The sequence below is a fragment of the Podarcis liolepis genome (genome assembly GCF_965112155.1).
Source record: "Podarcis liolepis genome assembly, chromosome: 7".
Classification (NCBI taxonomy): Eukaryota; Metazoa; Chordata; class Lepidosauria; order Squamata; family Lacertidae; genus Podarcis; species Podarcis liolepis.
The window spans coordinates 5103667-5125998 of record NC_139561.1 but is presented as its reverse complement, the minus strand read 5'-3'; the positions used below and the strand labels follow the sequence as shown (position 1 = coordinate 5125998).

General features: G+C 48.8%; 1 protein-coding gene across 6 annotated transcripts in view; it reads left to right on the top strand.

Annotated features, from left to right (window-relative positions):
- TET3 (tet methylcytosine dioxygenase 3) overlaps positions 1–22332 on the top strand; it is a 115852-nt gene that overhangs the window by 80201 nt on the left and 13319 nt on the right. For all 6 annotated transcript variants that reach the window (XM_083514095.1, XM_083514096.1, XM_083514097.1 and 3 more), the window contains 6 exons: positions 894–984; positions 11438–11531; positions 12186–12394; positions 15993–16143; positions 17116–17205; positions 19301–19438. In XM_083514095.1, coding sequence (XP_083370221.1) covers positions 894–984; positions 11438–11531; positions 12186–12394; positions 15993–16143; positions 17116–17205; positions 19301–19438 — 773 coding nt within the window. The remainder of the gene's footprint in view (positions 1–893; positions 985–11437; positions 11532–12185; positions 12395–15992; positions 16144–17115; positions 17206–19300; positions 19439–22332) is intronic.

Here is a 22332-nt window from a genome sequence, read left to right as displayed (position 1 = left end):
GTGACATGGCAGCTAACTTACGGTTAGTTTCTTTATTAAGGAAGCAGAACAGAGAAAACACAGACTTCTAAGGGTTGCTGCTAACTAGATCAGGCACCCCCAAACTCGGCCCTCCAGATGTTTTTGGGACTACAATTCCCATCATCCCTGACCACTGGTCCTGTTAGCTAGGGATGATGGGAGTTGTAGTCCCAAAACATCTGGAGGGCAGAGTTTGGGGATGCCTAATCTAGATGAACCAGTTGCCTGGACTGAGAAAGAAGCCACAAACAGCAGAGTTCCCCTCTTACTTGGAGAATTAGTATAACGCTTAGCCTGTTCTTGATGATGTCACGGGGAAGGCAACAGAGTCAGGTGTCTCCCACAGCTTCCCCTGTGAAACTCCAACCAGCCTGCCTGTCTAATTGACCTTTCTTGCTGCTGCGGGGGCAGCAGCAAGGGAGTAGTTGGGACTGGAGAACCTCCAGCCAATAACCTCCAGTTATTGGACTCTGTCAGCCTCAGCCGGCCTGGCCAGTGAGTCAGGAGAATGGGAGTTGTAGTCCAGCAACATCTGGAGGCCACCAGTCCTCTACTCCTAGAATAAAGGAAATTTATTTCTTTGAAAATAATGTTAGGCCACTTTTGAGCATAAGCTTCGCAAAGTAGTTTGTAATTTATCATGTTGTGTAATTCACAGTGCAGTTTAAAATCCCAGTTGTGTTTTGGTGAGCTGTGCGTCTGCTCTCTCCCTCCCTACCCCCTCGTTTTTGCAGTTTCAGTGGGGCATCTGACCAAGGGCTTCATTCTGCCCACCTTCAGCTTAACAAACGTTCAGTTACACCTGTTCCCTTTGCTATAAAAAGGCAAAGACACCGAGGTGAAATCATTCATCTGGTTTTGTTTTGAAACAGAGCAAATAGTGGAAAAAGACGAAGGGCCCTATTACACCCACCTGGGATCTGGACCAACTGTGGCAGCCATCAGGGAACTCATGGAAGAACGGTAAGTTGCAAAACATGTGCAGTTTAAAAAGATTTCTTCTCTTTTCTTTTTTAAAATTCTTGCATCAACATAGATAACCTTCAACACTTTGAATCTGTGATCACCGTAACTCCCTATAAAAGGGAGCCAATAGGAAAAGGGTGCAGGTGCCCCATAATTTTTTTTAAAAAAAATTAAAACAGGTCTTTTCGGCAGAAGAGGTATTGCACAAGACAGCTGTGTTAAAAATAGAAATTTTCCCTTGTCAGGTATAGGAGGTGGGGAAGGGAAAGGGAAAGAAACTAAGAAAAAAGTTAAAAGTTTTCATGCAAGTGACTCCAAATCCTTGCCTGACTTGGAGTGACACAAATTTTATAAATTTACTGAAGTTCTGTGCAAATCTGGAATATTGAAAAACTTAAGTTCAAAAGAAGAACGAAAAGGAATGTGTGCCTGACAGGTATGCAAATACCAGTGCACATGTCCCCAGTAGACTTTTCTGTGATTCTGTGGGAATCTGGAATATTGGAAAACTTGTAGTTCAAAATTAAATTAAAGAAGTGCTTACACACAAAGAACCAAATACTTGCACACAGTGCCCATAACGGGCCTCAGATGTTTGGAACTTACAGTGTGGGGGGGAAAGTACTATTTGGGAGCCAGTGTGGTGTAGTGGTTAGAGCAGGCATAGGCAAACTGCCCTCCAGATGTTCTGGGACTACAACTCCCATCATCCCTTGCTAACAGGACCAGTGGTCAGAGACTATGGGAATTGTAGTCTCAAAACATCTGGAGGGCTGAGGTTGAGGAAGCCTGGCCTAACCTATCTTGAAGGGGTGATGGCAATTGGACGACGAGGAGGAGAAAAATGTATGCCACCATGAGCTCGTTGGAGAAAAAGGTGGGATATTAATGCAACAAGCAAACAGCAGCACACAGCATGAATACATCCCATCAGGCGCTACCCACTAGGGTGGACAGGAAGCACCAAGATGGGCTTGGGAGGCATAATAATTTTGAAAGTGCTCATAGATGGTTGAAGGTATACAAATGTGAATGTGGAAACAGTGACCCACATATGCCTGAAACCTTGAATGTCCTAGTGTTGGTGCACTGAAAGGGATATACCAAGAACTCTGGCCACAAGTTTCAATATAAGAAATTATTCCTACTCAAGAGTTGAAATGAAAAACGTGTATATTCTGCTAAGAATAACAGTTTGAAGCTAGTAGTAAATTTAAATACAACGTGTAAGTACGATAGTTTTAAGGTAATAGTAAATTTGGACACAACGTTTAAGTACAGAAATAATGTAGTTTCAAATATGCAGTCCAAAACGGAGTATCCGGAGTGTGAATCAGATGTACGACTCGGTAGTGGTGACCAGGACAGGGCCCTGTTTCGGAGTAGACACCTTCTTCAGCTCGGTTTTTTGAGGACTATAAATCTGTTGGAAGTCTATATCATTTAATTCTTTTATGTTTCTTTTTCGACATGCGTCTTAGATAATTGAAACCAAGTTTTCTTGCGTTTCTCTGTTGGTGCAGCCTTGGTGGAGATTCCTCTGCCTCTGGACCTACAGAACTCTCTGCCTCTTCTCCTTTCTGCTTTAGCCCTTAGTGCTGCAGGCGTACAGTCTCAGTCCTCTGTTTTGACTGGCAGGTCCATATATGCTGAGTCAGGCATTCAGCCCAAAGACAAAGGGCCTGAGCAGACCTCTTCATTTTCCTGTTATATGGCAACATGCATTGTGGTCTGAAACCAGCCAACCCAGTTGAACTGATCTGAACTTGTTTGTGTGTTACTGATCCTGATCACTCTTTCCCACTACCTAGACTTTTAAAAACACATGAGAAAGCAGTTTAAACATACTAGCAAATTGGTTTCCTCCTTTAGAGAGAAGGGTTTTAATATAAATTATACTACACAAATTACATATGTGTATGTAAAAGTAACAGTTATTGAAGTACGTTATCTCTTAGTTGGTTGCCTCCAACTAAGTTCCATTCACAGTAGAAGCATTGAAACTAATGGGCCTGCGTTAGTCATGTCCATTCATTTCAATGGATCTTCTCTGAGTAGGACCCACTGATATTATTTACATGGGGTGGGGGCCGCACACATCTTTTTTGCATATTCAGATTCAGTGAAAGTAAACCCTTCAATGTAAATTTGGTTAAATTTTTTTTAAAGGGAAGATATGCCTCTAATCTTTAGATTATTAAAAAAACCTCCCAAATTAAGATGTTTTTTTTTTTTTTAAAAAAAGGTTTAATAATTACTTGTTGTCAGGGCTGCCGCCCAGTCCCAGCTCACATAGGACCAAGTCAGCCAGCGTTCAGTTTCAAAGAGTCTTTATTGGATTACAGGTTCCATTTCCAAACTGCAACGTGCAGCCCTACTTCTTCTAGGTCAGAACGACGAAGACCCGTCTGAGTCTCCGCCTCTAGCGCACCAGCTTAATACCCTAGCCTTGCTCCACCTCCTGCGCCTTTCCTTCCGTCTCTGGGTCCTCCTGCCCCCCTGGGTCTCTCCTTTCCTACTCTCTTCTGACGCGGACCCCCCTGACCCTTCCGCCTCCTTGCGGCGGGCTTTGGGACCCGGTTCACTCTCTGGGCTGCTGACTGCGCCAGCTTCCGTTACATTTGAACTTGGCGCGCGCGCCCAACTCTCCACTTTCCTCTTGATCGTTTCCTCGCTCCCCGAGGTGGGCGTGACTACTCCTGACTCATGCCCTCCCTCCTTCTGAAAGTCTCCGGAGCCCGATATCTGGTCCCCTTTCTCCCCGCTGCTCCCGGCTGGGAACGTGGGTCCCGATCTCCAACTGCTGCTTTCTGATCCCTCTCTGGACCCTTCTTCCTGGGGTGTCCCCCTGCTCTCCCCCCTTGCTCTGGCTGCTGGCGCTCCCTTCTGGGAATCCTCGGACTCGCTAGACAGGCTCAGTGATCTCGGGTCGTCATCCCCACTCATCCTTCCTTCGTATTCCTCCCCCTCGCTCTCTGTCTCCCCCTCTGCGTCTCTGCTCCTGAACCCCTGACATCCATCCCCCCCTCGAAGCCCCCCCTTCCCCCCTCCCCGCTTTCAAGGGTGGTTGGTGGGTGCTCCGTCATCACGGGAGTGAATGTCGGATACAGTTCGCTCCCCGTTGCTGGCCGCCAACTGAAGACCTCCGAGTCTTCCTCCCCGCGTTCGTCAACGGTGGTCTCCTCCGCCTCCATCTCGGTGCCGCCGTGCTCGAAACCAAGGTCCTCCCCGCAAACGTCCATGTCCGTCTCTGCGTCTGTCGCTGGACCTGGTGTCTCCTGCCACTTCCGGCGCCACTGCTCCTCTGGCCGATCGTCCCACCAATACGAGTTGTCGGACGCCGAACCCTCCGGTGACCCCTCTGGGGAACGTGTGCGCGGTGCGGGTTCCCCTTCCGAGTCGAAGCCATGGAACGTGCTGGAGGAAAGCGTGGGCGTGAACAACCAGTCGTCGAAGAAGCCCGCTGGCATAGGTCTGTGTGGGAAAAGGGCATGAAACTCATCCTTGAGCAGGGGTTCCTCCAAGGCGTAGTCCGGCACCCAGCTATTAGTACTGGCCCGGGTGCCCTCCCTTGCTAGTAGATATTCTACTCCGTCTTCCCCCCATCTGGAGTCCAAAATCTCCGTGACTTCGTTGATGGGGTCCTGCTGTGGCAATCTTCCCACCTCCGTCCGCTCCGGAGACTGACTCGGTGCCGTTCCTGGTTCCTGGAACCTGTGCGGTGCCCTGTAGGGAGTGAGCACCGACCTGTGGAACACCGGATGCATCCTGGAACCCTCTGGTAGCACCAGCCGGAAAGCCACCGGGTTGATCTGCGCTTCGACTCGGTATGGACCGAGTTGCTTGTGCCCTAGCTTCCTCTTGGCTAACGATCGGGTCGGCACCGCGTGGGCTGCCAACCAGACCCAGTCTCCCACTCGGATCTCCTCGCCAACTCGCCTGTGCTTGTCAGCTTGGACCTTGTATGCGTGCTTCGCCAGCTCCAGCTGCCGTCTGAGTTGATCGTGGACCTCTTGCAACTCAGATGCGAAAGCGTCCGCCGTCTGTGGTTCCCCTTCCCCCACTCTGTCCAGTCCCGGGAAGGTTCTGGGATTCCTCCCATTGTTGGCGAAGAACGGCGTCACCCCTGTGGATACGTGTTTCGTGTTGTTGTAGGCGAATTCGGCGAGCGGCAGGTAATCCACCCACGTCGCAGGCTGTTGATTGGCATAGCATCTCAGGTACTGCTGCATGATGGCATTGACCCTCTCCGCTTGCCCGTTGGTCTGCGGGTGCCTTGCCGATGTCAGGTTGATCTTGACGTTCAGGAAGCCCATCAGCTTTTGCCAGAAATTCGAGATGAACTGGCGTCCGCGGTCGGACAGTATAGACCGCGGCAGCCCGTGCACTTTGAACACGTGATCTATGAACAATTTGGCTGTTTGTTCTGCCGTGGCCACCTTCGCACACGGTATGAAATGTGCCATCTTGGTGAACAAGTCCACCACCACTAGTACAGCTGTCTTGCCTCTCGAGCTGGGTAGATCCGTGACAAAGTCCAGGGCCACCCTCTCCCATGGTTCAAACGGCGTTTGCAGCGGTTCCAGCAGTCCCGCTGGTGGTTTGTGCACCGGCTTGGCCCTCTGGCAGGTGTCGCACCTCGCGACGTAGTCCGCGACTTCCCCCCTCAGTCTGGGCCACCAAAAGTCTCTTGCGACCAATTCCACCGTTTTTTCTGTGCCAAAGTGCCCGGCCGTGGGTGCGTCGTGCAGCTGCTGCAGTACCCGGGCGCGAAGTTCGTCTCCCGGCACGTAGACGGCCCCTTTACGTAAGAGCAAGCCGTCTCGTATCTGGAACTCGTCGCCCTTCGCCGTGCCCTTGTGCACCTCTGCCATCTTCGCCTGCGCGAATGAGTCGTCCGTCAACGCCCTTCGCACCGCATCCAGGTCTACTGTGGCTGAAGCGCACGCCCACGCTGTTGGCGCGAAGATGTGCATGGCCGCCGCTGGCGTCGCCTCTTCGAGGTACTGCGGTTTTCGGGACAGGGCATCCGCCATGATGTTGGTGTCGCCCGGGACGTACTCAATTCGGAAATTGAAGTCAGCAAAGAACTCCGCCCAACGGATCTGCCTCTGGTTCAGGAACCGAGCCGTGCGCCAGTGCTCCAGATTCTTGTGGTCCGTGCAGACCTGCACCGTGTGCTTGGCGCCGATCAGGAAGTGCCTCCACGCCTTGAAAGCTGCATGAATGGCAAGCAGCTCCCTATCCCAGATGGTGTAGTTCTGCTCCGACTTGCTGAGCTTTCTGGAGTAGAACGCCCCCGGCCTCCAGACCCCCTGCGGGTCCTCCTGCAGCAGTACCGCTCCCACTGCTCTATCGGACGCGTCTGTCTCCACCCTCAGCGGTCTGCTGGGGTCGATATGCAGCAGTTGCTCTTCCGACGCGAAGAGATGCTTGAGTGTCTGAAAGGACCGCTCCGCCTGCTCCGTCCAGATGAATTTCTTTTTCTTGGAGCTTAGCGTGTCCGTAATAGCTGCCGTCTGCATCGCGAACCCCTTGATAAACTTGCGATAGAAATTGGCGAATCCGACAAACCTCTGGACCTCTTTCCGGTTGCGCGGGCTCTTCCAATCCAACACCGCACGAACCTTGGCGCTGTCCATGGCTAGCCCCTTGTCCGACAGCTTGTAACCCAAGAAATCCACCTCCGTTGTGTCGAACTGGCACTTCTCCAGTTTGGCGTACAGTCTATGCTGCTGCAGCCTCTTCAGCACCTCCCGAACGTCCTGGTCGTGTGCTTGCTGCGAGTCAGAGAATATCAGGATGTCATCCAGAAAGCAGACGCACTTCTTGTAGAGGAGTCCCGCCAACACGTGATGCATAAAAGCTTGAAAACAGTGAGAACCGTTTTGCAAACCAAACGGCATCACTCTGTATTCGTAGGTGCCCAGAGGCGTGAACATGGCTGTCTTCCACTCATCGCCCTCCCTCATGCGGATGAGATTGTACGCTCCTCGCAGGTCCAACTTGGTGAACACGCGTCCCTTGCGCACCGTCGCCAGCAGGTCGTCAATCCTGGGCATAGGGAAATCGGAGGGCTTGGTCATTCTGTTTAAGAGGCGGTAATCCACGACCAATCTTTTTTGGGGCGTGTCCTTTTTCTTCACGAAGAAAACAGGACTGCCCCCTACTGCGCTGGACTCCCGGATGAAACCGCGCTGCAAATTGTGATCGATGAACTGTTTGAGTTCCTGTAGTTCGTCCTCAGACATGGAATATAGCTTCCCCTTCGGCAGCGTCGCCCCTGGCAGGAGGTCAATCTTGCAGTCATATTGCCTGTGCGGTGGTAGCTTGTCTGCCTCTTTCTCGCAGAAGACCTCCAGAAAGTCCGCGTATTTGTGGGGAACTGCTTGCAACGTTCCCAACTGCAGTTGTGAGTCCTCCTCCTCCCCCTCCTGCCTGGGCAGGATGCAGTGTTCTGCGCAGTAAGAGGAGCCGAAGATCAGCTGTCTCTGGTACCAAGCCAGCGTTGGACTGTGCCTGTCCAGCCAACTCATGCCCAACACAATGGGCGTGTCCGACAGTCGGGTGACATTAAAACTGATGACTTCCCTGTGGTTACCAAGTTGCATCACCATTGGTGGCGTCTGCTTCACCACCTGCCCCCCTAGCAACTCTCTGCCATCCACTGTGACGACTTGCAGGGGCAGAGTGGCAGGCAGCAGCTTTATAGCGTGCTGCTCCACAAAATCCTGTGCTATAAAGTCTGCGTTGCTTCCAGAATCCACAGAAAGCGGCACTTCGATGGTGACTCCATTGGGTAGCTGGAGAGACGCTGTGAGTTGCACTACTGGTTTGGGTGGGAGGGGGTCCGTGGGTTGCAATATCGCTGGGGACTGCTTCACTGATGCGTCTGGCTGGGCCCCAGTGCCTCTGTCTCCAGCCAGACATCGTCGTTTCCCTGCTGAGCTTCGCTGCATTGCGTGGCCACTTTCACCGTTGCGGAGGCTGCAGTGTGCTTGGAGCTCCTCTGGGGACACTCTTTCGCCAAGTGTTGAGGGCTCTCGCATATGTAACACTTCCTGGTCCCTCTAGGAGGTTTAGTCTTGACTGCTGTCGGTGCAGAGGCTCTGCTAGCTGACTGAGCCCTGGCGCCTCCCACTTCCATAGGTTCCACTCCCCCTCCTGGCGGAGGTGTGGATTGCGCACGCGCTGCTTCCCTTGGAACGAAAGAGAAACTTCTCGCTGCTTCGCGCCCTCCACGTCCTTCATCTCTGCACCATGGACGTTCTTCCAGCCTCACCCCCACAGTCAGCGCCCTTTGGACCACCTCCTGCGTGCTTCGGGGCCTCTCCCCCCTCGCAATTTCATCCTTCACAGCAGAGCTGAGACCCTCCCAGAACAGGTCCCTGACTGGGGGCGAGTCCCGGTCCCATTCCAATGCACTGACCAGCGCAAAAAAGCGGGCGTGGTACTGCCGGACGCTCGCCCTCCCTTGTTTCAGTCCATGAATCTCCCGTCGGGCAAGATCCACATCAATGGTAGACAAAAAACATGCATCCATCGCTTTGATAAAGGCATCTGCACTCTGAAGCGCCGGATCTTTATCCCTCCACAAATTGCGCAGCCACGCTTTCGCATCCCCATGCAAATGGGACAGTATAAACCCCACTTTCTCTTGCTCATCTCTAAAGTCTTTTGCCAGCAGTTGCAGTGCGCACATCACATCTGCTCGAAAGTTGGGGTACTGTTGTAAATTCCCATCGAAGTGAGCCACCAGCCCTCCTGCTCTCCGTGCCAACCCAACCCCCTCCGGTCTGGGTCCTGGCTGCCCATGCTTAACCCATGCTTCAAACCTGGCGTGGAGATCTCGGTAGGCGGCTGCCGCATCCTCCTCCCTTTTCTTGGATGCCAGTACCTCCGCATTCAATTGGGTAACTGCCTGTTGCAGCGCTGAAACTTTCTCTGCTTCCGTCATCTTTGCCAACCGTCGTGAGCTTGCTCCCACACACCGATCCCCTCCTCCAGCTGCTTCTGTCTCCGCTGCGAGGTATCAGGTGTCAGAAGCTTGAGAGACGGGTCTTACTGTCAGGGCTGCCGCCCAGTCCCAGCTCACATAGGACCAAGTCAGCCAGCGTTCAGTTTCAAAGAGTCTTTATTGGATTACAGGTTCCATTTCCAAACTGCAACGTGCAGCCCTACTTCTTCTAGGTCAGAATGACGAAGACCCGTCTGAGTCTCCGCCTCTAGCGCACCAGCTTAATACCCTAGCCTTGCTCCACCTCCTGCGCCTTTCCTTCCGTCTCTGGGTCCTCCTGCCCCCCTGGGTCTCTCCTTTCCTACTCTCTTCTGACGCGGACCCCCCTGACCCTTCCGCCTCCTTGCGGCGGGCTTTGGGACCCGGTTCACTCTCTGGGCTGCTGACTGCGCCAGCTTCCGTTACATTTGAACTTGGCGCGCGCGCCCAACTCTCCACTTTCCTCTTGATCGTTTCCTCGCTCCCCGAGGTGGGCGTGACTACTCCTGACTCATGCCCTCCCTCCTTCTGAAAGTCTCCGGAGCCTGATATCTGGTCCCCTTTCTCCCCGCTGCTCCCGGCTGGGAACGTGGGTCCCGATCTCCAACTGCTGCTTTCTGATCCCTCTCTGGACCCTTCTTCCTGGGGTGTCCCCCTGCTCTCCCCCCTTGCTCTGGCTGCTGGCGCTCCCTTCTGGGAATCCTCGGACTCGCTAGACAGGCTCAGTGATCTCGGGTCGTCATCCCCACTCATCCTTCCTTCGTATTCCTCCCCCTCGCTCTCTGTCTCCTCCCTTCTCTGCGTCTCTGCTCCTGAACCCCTGACACTTGTGAAATGTAGTAGAAATCTATTGGAAGGCAACATATGTCCTCCTTCGCAGGGTTGGCGTGGGGATTTAATTAAGCAAGGGGAGAACCCAGTACTTCACCTTGAGCTCCTTGGAGAAAACGGTGGGATATAAATACAATAAAGTAAATGAATAAAGTCCACACGAGTTTTCTGAGAAGGGCGGAGGGAGCATGCAGCTTGTTTCTCATCCTCCAAATCATGGTTTGGAGAATTGTCTGAAGACTGCCATGTTTTAACAAAGGGAAGGTTGGGCTGAGGCTCACATCATCTCAGCATTAAAAATGTAAGATGTTCAAGTACTTCTTTTCATTGTTGCCAGTAGAAGTGTTGTCTCCCTGGCTCATCCAGAAGCTCATTTGAATTTTAAGTATAACATACAAGAAAGAGGTGCTTTCCCCCCTATTGTTTCCATTGAGGAGTTTCACCCAGGCAACAGGGAGGGTTAGTGCTGCAGACTGCTTGCAGGTGGGCCGACACATGTTCAGACTGATTAGGTTACTCCCCTGCAGTTGACTCATAGACTGCTGAAGAAGCTGAGTCACCTCTAAACACATTGCCACTGAATCACCACCGCAGGCAGCACAACCAGGGCTGGGAGGCTGGCGATCCTAAAGGCGGAGGTGGGAAACGTACCTCTGTGCATCCATAACTGATATGAAGAACATCTCCCACGCTCAGTGAGTTCTTTTGAGAAGCACGTCTTCTGCAATAAAGAGAAATGCAACCTTTTCCCAGTGAATAGCAAAGCCCCAGTGTGTGACCTCTGGTATCCTGGAGTTACTGCTCTTTGGGAAGGTTGAGTTGCAATTAACAGAACTAAGGTAGGAAGTTGTATTTGCCTTTCTCTTAGCTATGATGCCCGGAAGCACTGGGATGGCAAAACAATAACCACACCAAGCATTTTAGAGTACATGTTGGGAGAAACATACACAAACCAGTCCTGGCTTTCATAAGCCTTGCACTTGCATGTAGGCTCCCTTTGCTCTTCCTTTCACACAAGCAGCTGAACAAGTCATCTTTCATTTCCTAACCACAGCTTCCTGTTGCATCCAGACTCCTAAACTATGGTGAACAGCTAAAAAACAAGCTAGAATATTAAACCATGGTTTTGAAGTTAGCTTACTATCCTGGCTAGCAGGGCCGTCTTAAGCATATGCGGCGCCGGGGTGCAAAGATCCGCCCGGCACCTGCCTCCCCAGGTTGCCCAGTCCTAGGCACGCAGGAGGGTGGAGTCGGCTAGTCGTCTCAGCGTCTTGCTGGCTCGGTCGCCCCTGAACTTGCAGCACAGAGCCACCCGCAGCAGAAGAGCCCACTGCAGCGCTCCGACCGACAGGCGGGCTCTTCCCCGGACTCAACTCTCGGGCCCCGGACTCTTGGCCTGCCACCCCTGAGATCCCAGCGCCCGGGTGCCCCACACCCCTAGCGCCTACAGGTAAGACGGCCCTGCTGGCTAGTTTGAAAGCCTTTTGGCAAGTGGAAGCCCAACCCATCTTGTAATCTTTCTCCAGTCTTTCAGAAAGAGGTTTCACTCAGATAGTCCTCCAGAGCAGAGCTCTCAGTCATGTGCCCTGTTTGTCTTCCTAACGTTGTGACTTTTCCAACCAGGTATGGTGAGAAGGGAAAAGCCATCAGAATTGAAAAAGTGATCTACACAGGGAAGGAAGGAAAGAGCTCCCGCGGCTGCCCCATCGCGAAGTGGGTAAGTGGCTGCCCTCCTTTCCCCTGGCATTTAGCATTTATCTCAGACACCTGGCTGGATAGCAGTTCCTATGCAGTCACTGCCAGCAAACAAGAATGTTCCCAAATTCTGCCCAAAAGACCCTCAATAACTCTCATTTCAGGAATAGTGGAAGGAAGATACAATTTCATAGTGGTGGTGGTAGTGGAGGAGGAGGAGGAGAGGGGCAAGGGCTTTCACCTAGGATGCCACTTCATTCCAGTTGCTTGGGCATAGCAATGGAGGAAGGCTTCTACAGCCCACTTATGGTCTTTCCAGAGGGATCCGGCTGGCCACCGTGGGAAACAAGATGCTGGACTGGGTGGGCTTTTGGTGGTCTGATCCAGCAGTTAGGCATCTCTTATGTTCAGGCATTGATGTGGAGACTGTCACCAGCCAACAGAAGTATAGCACTGCCACGCCAGGGCAGTCAGCAGCAACTGCAGTTCCTTCAATTGGATGGAAAATAAGTCTACAATGTGCCACTTTGCCCCATTAATGTTGACTTCTCTTTGGGCAGTTCTGCCCAGGAGGCTGGGCAGCAGCACCACTCTGGCCCCGTTGGGGGAGGATGGCAGGGTGAGGTTGGAGGCTTTATTTTCCTTAACCAAGCAAAATCCTTCTCCTGTTTTCCAGGTCATCAGGAGGCACAACTTAGAGGAGAAGCTCTTGTGCCTGGTGCGACACCGTGCCGGTCATCACTGCCAGAATGCTGTCATCATTATCTTGATTCTGGCCTGGGAGGGGATCCCTCGTGCCCTGGGGGACACCCTGTACCAGGAGCTCACTGACACCCTCACGAAATATGGAAACCCCACCACCCGGCGATGTGGGCTGAACGACGAGTAAGTTCCTTTAGCCCTGGCCAGGCTGCTGGAGACAAGAGGCTGCTGTGGGACACGGCATTTTCTCAGAGATCTTGGCCGGGAGGAGACAAAGCTCTGTTCTGCTTGTGTGTGTGTGTGTTTATTTGCCCATGGTTTACTCTGCAGTATGAAGTTTGCCTCACTTTCCTGAGCAATGGAGTTGATTTACTGAAAGTTCCCTTGGACTGGGGGAGATGCGGGTCCTTTATTGACTCCTGATTTCTGCTTCTGACGAGGTGAACATGTTACCTCAAAAACTAACAAGTTTCTCCTGCTTTCCCTCCTTCCTTCTCTCCCCTGACCACCATTGATTAGGGCCCAAATAGAAGATCCTTGGGTCCATATGAAACTTGCCCCCTCCAGGCCAACATTTTGAGCTCTTCCCTGCTTAAAATTATCAGATTCAGTGATAGCGGGAATTGGCAATCCTTTTTTTAAAAACAACAATCTTGACATGAGACAAAGAATACTAGAACCACACCCTTGGAACCACCCCCACCAGAGCACTTTTACCTTCTGGAGCTGTTGTGCCAAATGGGCCTTAACCCTCCCAAGCAAGGCAAAGGGTTTTTTAATTTTTAAGTTCTTTGCCTTGCTTACCAGCTCCGGGAGGCTCTCATAGGGATGTGTGAGACATCATGAGAGCCTCTCAGAGCCCACATGAGAGCCTTCTAGTAAGCAAGACAGTAAGCAAGACAGAGATAAAATAAAACTTTATTCGCATTAGCCAGTGGCCATAGCAACAGTAAAACATTACAGTATACACAGAAAAGGAAATTTGATATAAGAGCACAACTTAAAGTCCTGAATCAGCTTATTCTGATTGCCCCTGCTATGAATCTAGCCACCTTTGCTGTTATCTGCTCATTTTGATCTGACAGAAGAAAGGACATTGTGGCCGTGGCTGAGCGCCCTGGGATGGTTAGTATGAGTGGGGTGATGATCTCATTCCTCAGGTCTTTGTAGAGAGTGCAAGACAGGAGGACATGTGCCGCTGTTTCGGTGCTACCATCTCCACAGGGGCAAAGACGTTTCTCAGGCGCGATCTTTTGGAATCGACCCTCAAGTACCGCAGATGGCAAAACATCCAGTCTTGCAAGTGTAAAAGCACCTCTGTATTTTGGGATAAGAAGTTTGTGCAGATATGGGGCCAGAGAATCAAAATGGAGAGGTGGAAAATGAACATACCAAGGGCAGAATTTCCTTATAGTGGCCAGGTTGTTCTGATGCTCGATATCTTTTAGACGTTGACCAATTAGACTATTTGCTTTAGTAGGGCCCATAGTGAGTAGGTGTTGTGGGGATAGGTCACAAGAGTGAAGTTTTTGATAGATGGTTTTAAGCCAGGCACTTTTATGGGAGTCTTGAAGTACTAGGGATAGGAAACTGGGGGGATTTGAGTTTAGGCAGAGCCAGAAGTTAAGAGTTCTTTGCCAAGTCTGTACTTCTGATGAAGGGAAACTTGCCTCCAGTCTCAATGATGCGTTTGGGACGCATGGCGGTACAGAAAAAATCTGCCTTAGAAACTTTGATTGAACAGCTTCCAAAGTGCTAAGGTGGTTACCAGGCCAAATCTGAGCCCCGTATAGTAGCTGTGCTAGGGGTTTAGCTTAGAAGACTTCTGATGGTATATGTTTGCCACCCTTTGTACAGAAAAAGCAAGTCAAAGTCTTGGCACTTTGGGATGCTTTTTCTTTTGCACATTTTGGTGTGCTCCCCATGACCCCATGGACTGGAAGATAAGGCCCAAATATTTGAAAGCTTTGACCTGTCCAATTGGCTGATTGTCCATACGCCAACTGTGGGGCCTATATTTTCTTGAGAAAACCATAACTTTGGTTTTCTGATAGTTTACAACCAGGTGTTCTCTCTGGCGATACACTGAGAATTCTCTCATCAATCTTTTTAGGCCTATTTTTGTTTGGGATAAGAGGACCGCATCATCAGCATATACAGAGATTGGTATTGAGGCCAGTTTAGGGGCCTGGAACTCTGGAGATGTTAGGCACTGGACCATGTCATTTATGTATAGGTTGAAGAGTGCCAGAGCTAAAAGGCATCCTTGCTTGACTCCCTTTGTGGCTGGTACGGATCCTGTAAGTTGGCCATTTGTAGAGCAATGCACTTTCAGCACAGGGTCTTTATAAAGGCCGTTAATAAGATCTTTTGTCTATGCTTGAGGTGTTCAGTTTAGCCCATAGTCTTACTCGTGAGATTGAGTCAAAAGCAGCTTTCAGATCAATGAAAGCAGCATACAACACACTGCGAGATTGCTTGACATACTTATCTATGAGGTGGGCTAGGACGAAGCAGTGGTCTATAGTAGATCTGCCTTGCCTGGATCCTGCTTGCTCTTTCACAAGCATAGCCTCAACATCAATCCAGTTGATTAATTTATTGTGGAGGTGTTTTGCATATAATTTACTAACTATAGGTAAGAGGCTGACAGGTCTGTAGCTGGCCAGATCCGAAGTAGGGCCCTTTTTGAATATTGGGATGATAACCGCATTGGCCCAGCTATCAGGGAGTAAACCAGAAGAATCAATGTGAGAGAATATTGCCGCAAGCAGAGGTGTCCACCAGTCAATATTGGACTTCAAAAGTTCTGGGGGCAGGTGATCAATGCCTGGGGCTTTATTGTTTTTTTAGCTGTGTAATTAGGTCTTTTACCTCAGTCATCGACACGGGGGGCCAAGCTGGTAAGTTTTCTGGAGATACTGTTGGGTGATTAAGCTGAGTATCCTGGTCTACGAAAAGTGAGCGGTAGTACTGCGTCCATTCTTGGGGTTTCACAGTACAAATTGGCCCTTTCCATGCTCCAGTAGGCCTGATATGGTACGCCAGAAACAGGATGTGTCCTTGTTGTGCGAGGCCTTTATTAGGCTGTACCAGGCGTTTCTTTCAGCTCTGCAAGACAGAGAGCTTCAAAGCTCTTTCTGTGCTGGGGAATACCCTGTACAAAAATAGCTTTTAAGCTCTCTGCATTCTGTGCATTCAATTTGTGCAGTTGTAGCTAGCCAGCCTTCAGCCAGGTAAAGTTGAAACCGCACGTTACCTCTACACAATAAATTGTTACCTGTACACAATTCTGAGTTACCGGTACACAATAAATCGTAGCTATGTGTGTTAGAAAGCTCCCATGATTATGAACACTTATTTAGAGAAAAGACAATAAGATTTAAGCTCATTAAAATATTGCGACATATTAGCCACTGATAAGACAGGTATACATAACAGTTAACACACTACGCTGCAAGCACATTAAAAGTTAATCTTGGGAACAAACTTCACATCACATTAATATGAGCACAACCCATACCTCCCACATTATCGGAAAGGAAAGGAAAGGAAATCCCCTTAGCTGCTTTATAAGTCAATGCTTTTTAGAGGTCAAGTGTTGGTTTATGGTTGGGCTCCCTTGATGGGCACCTCCTGATGGGGGGATTTGGCCTTCCCAACTCATTTGTGGTTGACACCTTTAGATTCAGTGGGTTGGGAATGACAAGAGCACAGGTCAGTAGCTCCGTTTGGCTGCTGTGGACAGCATCTGAAATGCCTTCCTTTGTATTCATTGCAGCCGGACCTGCGCATGTCAAGGCAAGGACCCCAACACCTGCGGTGCCTCTTTCTCCTTCGGCTGCTCTTGGAGCATGTATTTCAATGGGTGCAAATACGCTCGAAGCAAAACGCCCAGGAAATTCAGACTTCAGGGAGACAACCCCAAAGAGGTTAGTGAGACACCCACCCACCCACCACCACGCCTCCCTCTGTTTTGCTTGTTCATTTTTCAAGGGGGATAGGGCTCCAGGGTTCACCAGAATCTCTTAAGGGGAAGAGCAATGACATGGGATTCTGGCAAAGTTCATGTGAGACTTCCCCAAAAGTAGGCTGACCAAATACCTGCTTGCATTTGGTCAAGCAAGTCATTGCTTCCTTCTTGTAAACGTGAAAGGGCTGGAAAATAGCCTCTACAAACCATACCAAAAATAAGTGGATGGAAAAAGTTTTGGAATTTGTCCTAATGGCAAAAATACTTAAGAACTGAAGGAGGGGGCTGCTGGCGGCACTAATAGGGAAACTGCATCACGAATTGTAACCATTGTACTTATTACTCCAGAATGAATTTCTTGCTTCCTCATTTGAAAGGTGTTCACAGTTCTTATAAATAATATAGGTTACTGATCACTATGGATTGCATCCAGCTAAGTTCTACTCAGAGTAGGTCAAGTGAAATGAATGAACCTAAGCTTGTCATGCCCATTAATGTTGGTGGGTCTACTATGAGTAGGACTGGCATTTGGCTACAACTCTCTGATGCTAGCTTTTAATATTTGGTAGAAAGGATTGGGTCTGGGTGAAACGCTTGGAAGTATTACCCCTTGTTTTGGAAATGTCCTTGCCGGCACTAGTTTTTGATGCAGCTCCTTTGAAATGCTTTACTATGGATCCATTAAAAAAAGGTGAAAGGGTTAGAGGCTATTGTCCTGTAGAAAAGCCCCTGCTTTGAGTGCAGAAAGTTGCAGCCTGACTGAATCTCTGACATCTCCCATGAAAAAGGATCACAGGCGGTGACAGCGAGGTAGGAAATGACTCTGGGCCTCAGGGAGATGCTGTTGGCTGCTGGACACAGGAGGCAAGATTGAACTAGGTAGTCTGACTCATCAATGAGCAGCTATGACTCTCCCAATCTCTCCCTGCAGGAAGAAGTTCTCAGAAGAAGCTTCCAGGACCTGGCCACAGAAGTCGCCCCACTTTATAGGAGGCTGGCACCCCAGGCCTACAAAAATCAGGTACCTGGAATGGCCCACCGTACAGCTCTTGTTATTATTGTGCTGCTGATTTAGGTATAGATCCCAGTGGTTCTCAAACTTTTTTCTCTGAGCCATATTTCAGAATAAAAGTTTGCTTGTGCCACACTGGATTTTTGGCCAGGGGTGGGGTGGGGACCAGCTTCTAGCAGTGCTTGACTGGTAACATTGAACACATCTACTTGATATGTTCACGGGACATCCAGAAAGGATAAAGCAATGCAGCTACATAAGAACACGTCAATCCAAAATACAGTGGTGCCCCGCAAGACGAATGCCTCGCAAGACGGAAAACTTGCTAGACGAAAGAGTTTTCCGTTTTGGAGGTGCTTCGCAAAACAAATCTCTTATGGGCTTGCTTCGCAAGACAACAATGCCTTGCGAGTTCCAGCGGGTTCCCCCCCCTTTTCTAAGCCGCTAAGCCGCTTATCAGCTGATCCGATCAGCAGATAAGCCGCTAAAAGCCGCTAATAGCGCTAATCCGCTAATCCGTCAATGGGCTTGCTTCGCAAGACGAAAAAACCGCTAGACAAAGAGAATCACAGAACAGATTCTTTTCGTCTTGCGAGGCACCACTGTATTATTATAAAGGACCTCTTTCATATGTACCCCACAGTGAGAGGCATGAGCTTGCAGCATCACTTGATACTCTTGCTCTTATGTAAAAGATTGCTATCCATATTCTGCAATAAATAAATGGTACTATACAATACTGAAATGTTTAAATGTTTCTTTGATTATCCTCAAATCTTCCCACCACGCTTGCCATCCTCTCCTGCTGGTGTGCCACAGCCTTTAAGAACCATTGACCTATACTGTCTATGAGGCTGTTGCCAAGGTCCGTTGCAGGAAATGCTCTGATTCGTTGCATACTGGTTTGACTGGTTTACAGCAGTCTTTGCCCAGCCTGCTATCTTCGAGATGTTGTTGGAACTCAACTCAGCTCCCAAAACATTGGCCAGCACTGCCTGGGGCTGATGGAAGCTGGAGTCCCAGCAACATCTGGAGAGAACCAGATTGGCACTAGAAGAAATATTGAGCAAACAAAAGATGGAGCCCAGGGTAGGGCTAGGTAAATGAAGGTTCAGGTCTTTGTGTAATCATAGAATTCTAGAGTTGGAAGAGACTGCAGTGCAGTCTTGTTTTCAAGGACAGTCCAGTCTTAGACTGCAACTCCCATCAGCTCCAGGCAGCATCATGTTGGATTCCAGGGCAGATGGGAGGGTGGCTCTGGTGGCTGGGGCTGATGGGAGTTGGAGTCCAAAATGTCTGGACAGCACCAGGTTGAGAAAGACTGCAGGAGTCCATTGAAAGTGTGGATGTTGCTTTTGTCTTGGCACTCAGACTTTAGCCCTTTGCCCCTTTACAGCTCTAACAAATGCCCCCCTCTCCCAGCTTGTGGAAAGCTGTCCCCAGAGAGGCATGCCTAGCCCCATCTTTGCCCACTTTTAGCTTGGAGGCAGGGGCTTTTACCTTCCCCCAGCCTTTTGGTCTCTTCTAGTGGTGTGGGAGCTGTAGTACTGCCTCCTCTCCCTATCTAAAGCTATGTTTTTAGCCTTTATTTGTGTTGCTGTGTTTTTACTTATTGTTTTTATTTTATTTTAATGTAAGCCATTTGAGCTGCTGCTGCTGCTGCTGCTGCTGCTGCTGCTACATTTACATTTATTTATAGCCCGCTTTCTCCCAGGTGGCTTACACAAATTAAAACGACACAGATAAAATTCAAAAATTTAAAAATGTATGAAAGACAATTGTTACAAAATAATTAAACTCCATCTGATGTCAACTCCAGGGTGACTTCAGTATCGTCTTATTTTTATTCTACTTCTGACTGTGTTCTGTGGGGAGAGGGAGGGTTAGGGAAATTGGGTGAGTTTTTCTTGTTTTGTTCAACTTCATGCTTTGTATATAATAATAATAATAATAATAATAATAATAATAATAATAATAAGAAGAAGAAGAAGAAGAAGAAGGCAACAACAGATTTTAAAAGTTACATATTAATATAAACAAATAAACCACACATCTTTCCCAAGGTACTGCTGTGATTTGAGTTGTTGCTGTCTTTTCTCACCAGGTTACAAATGAGGATATAGCAATAGACTGCCGGCTTGGACTGAAAGAGGGGAGGCCCTTCTCTGGTGTGACAGCGTGCATGGACTTCTGTGCTCACGCTCACAAAGATCAGCATAACCTTTACAATGGCTGTACTGTGGTAAGGAAGCATCATCGCTCATTTTATTAATTATTCATTGCATAAATGATGCAGTAACAGCATTCATTTTCTTCAAGGAGCTCAAGATGGCATACATGATTCCCCCCACCCCCCATATTTTTTTCCTGTGAGGCAGGTTGGGCTGAGAGGCAGTGAGTGGCACAAAGTCACCGGGTGAACTTCATGGCTGGAGGTTTGAACCCTGATCTCTCCCAGATCCTAGTCTAACATTCTAACCACTACATCTGGCTCTCATTTTGGTTTGTGTGTGTGTGTGGTTTTGTGTGTGTGTGTGTGTGTGTGTGTGTGTGTGGTTTTTTTTTTTGCATTTCTCTCTGCAAAGTTCCACAGGGGTGGCTGTCTTAGCCTGTTACAGCAAAGCTGCTAAGATTCTTGTAAGCCATTCTTCACCAACCTGGAACTTTCCAAATGTTTGGGACTGCTGACATGACTGCTAAAAGGGGCCAATAAGTCCCAATAAGTTTTTACTTATTGTTTGGGACTGCTAAAAGACATCAGCCAACTTAAGATGCATCTGACTTTGTGCATTTGACTAAATGAACTCTAATCCATGGAAACTTTCTGACGAAATCAACTTTAAGGTGTCACCGCAGTTGTGGAAGGAAGAGTAGGGGGCTTGTTGGCTAAGCAAAGATACTTTTAGCGTGGGGACGCTGGTCTGTGACCGTATTAATAAATTCAATTAAATTCAATTTATTGTGGGAAAGTGAAGCAGAAACTGAAACGCAGCTCAGGGAGACCCAAATTAAAGGAGTACATGGCCTTAAGACAACCTTTGCCAACCTGGTGCCCTCCAGTTGTTTGGCTACAACTCTCCTGGTTGGAGCTGACGGGAGTTGTAATCCAACAGCATCTGGTGGGTTGGAGAAGGCCACCTTAAGGAAATGAAATATGATGCCTGAATGAGGATGGATGGATGACTCTGTGATCCATGTCATGTTTGCTGGTTGGAAGATTCATGGAGGAGAAGGTTCTTGATGGCCACAATACACGATGGCTCTGCAGTTGGAGGCAGCAGTGCTTCTCTAAGTACCAGCTGCTAGAAAGCACAGGAGAGCAGAGTCCTTTTGTGCTCGAGTCTTGCTTGTGGGTTTACCTTTGGGGCATCATGTTGGCCCCTGTGAGAACATAATGCTGCCCTAGATGGGCCAGTGATCTCACCCAGCATATGTTCTTATGTTAGGCATTCAGCCATATACTCATGGTGTCTCGCTTTAGCATTTTTTTTTTAAGTGTTTCAATATGTGCTTCAAATACCCATCTCTAAACACATTTTTCTTTCAAGATACCACTTTTTTAAATGCCCCATTGTAAATGTTGTGAGCCAAGGATTGTTTTGCAATATTCAGAGCAGTGCAAAATCCACGGGATAGTGATGTTCCAATCTGCACACTTGTCAGGGAAGGGCCATGGCCCGCTGGTAGAGCGCTGGCTGTGCAAGCAAAAGCTCCCTGGCATATCATTGGGGGACGGGAGGCACTCCTGTCTGAAAGCCTTGAGATCCACTACCAATCAGCACGGGCGCTACTGAGCTAGGTGGATCAATAAGGCTACTTCCTCTTTCCCATGTTCTACATCAGGTCAGTTCATATCAGGAAGATGGAATTTCTCCACCATCCCTAAGACACCTTGCCATTAAAAAGAAAGCAAACAGGTCTTGAGGAATTCAGAGTGAGATTACAGTGGGGGGGGGAGCTGAGAGGAGGGAATGTGTGTCGTCCCCCCAGTTTGCTTAACTTGTAGAAATAACCCCCAAGCTAGAGGGGTGCTGGTGGTTTTCAATGGGAAAACAGTATGGGAGTTAAGGTTAACCCTTTGTCCGCCATATTGCCCACTCTAGATCCCCTCCCACTCTAATAGCTGCAGTTAATTCTTTAACATGCAGGAAATCCTGTCACAGTGGGTTTTCTCCAATTAACCACATCAGTCGAGGTGTTCAGGATAGCTTTAACTGGTTAAATAAGCGGCCGCTGAGGAATCTGCGAAGGTTTAGTCCAGGCATAGGCAAACTCAGCCCTCTGGATGTTTTGGGACTACAACTCCCATCATCCCTAGCTAATAGGACCAGTGGACAGGGATGATGGGAGTTGTAGTCCCAAAAACATCTGGAGGGCCACGTTTGCCTATGCCTGGTTTAGTCCATAGGCCTATTAATTACACAGGCCTTATATAGAGGCATTTCCTCGCCTTAGCTTTACACACACACAGAAATCAAGTCACCTCAGAGGGGAAGCAAGCCACTGTTATCAGAGCTGCCGAATTCAGAGAGAAGAACAGGCTGCCTCCTGCACAAACATTATTGTCACAAAATCCCCCTATAAGGTATTTAGGTAGAAAAACTAGCCAAATATAATCATGATAAATAAATGAGAAAGATGGACTCTAATGAAAACCTCCTAGATGGAAAAGATGGCAACAGTTAAGATTATGATACCTCCCAGAAAACTATTCTTCTTAAATCTTCCACTCAAAGTAGACCTAAGTATAATAATGGCATGCCCAAAACTATGGACAGATTTCCGTCTGGGAGAAGAAAAAGCCTAGGGCATCTGCTGAGACATTAAGAAATATAATAAAAGATGGATAATTGTCTTTCCCTTCATAACTAAACTTTTGTTAGCTGCTGCCAGAAGATTTCTTTGTCAAAGTTGGGCAGAAAAAAAGGGAGAACATCATCCATGAGAGAATGGATAACTAAAATCTGGGACGTAGTATGTATGGTTAAGCTTACATGTATGTAAGAACTAGAGAGGGTAGACAACAAGGAAACGTCTTCATTTTGAAACGGAGCCCTTTCATAATGTACTGGAGTAAAAGGTATAGGAGAATGCAAATCCATTTGTGTTACTTGGAACTTCGTGATACTAATTTAT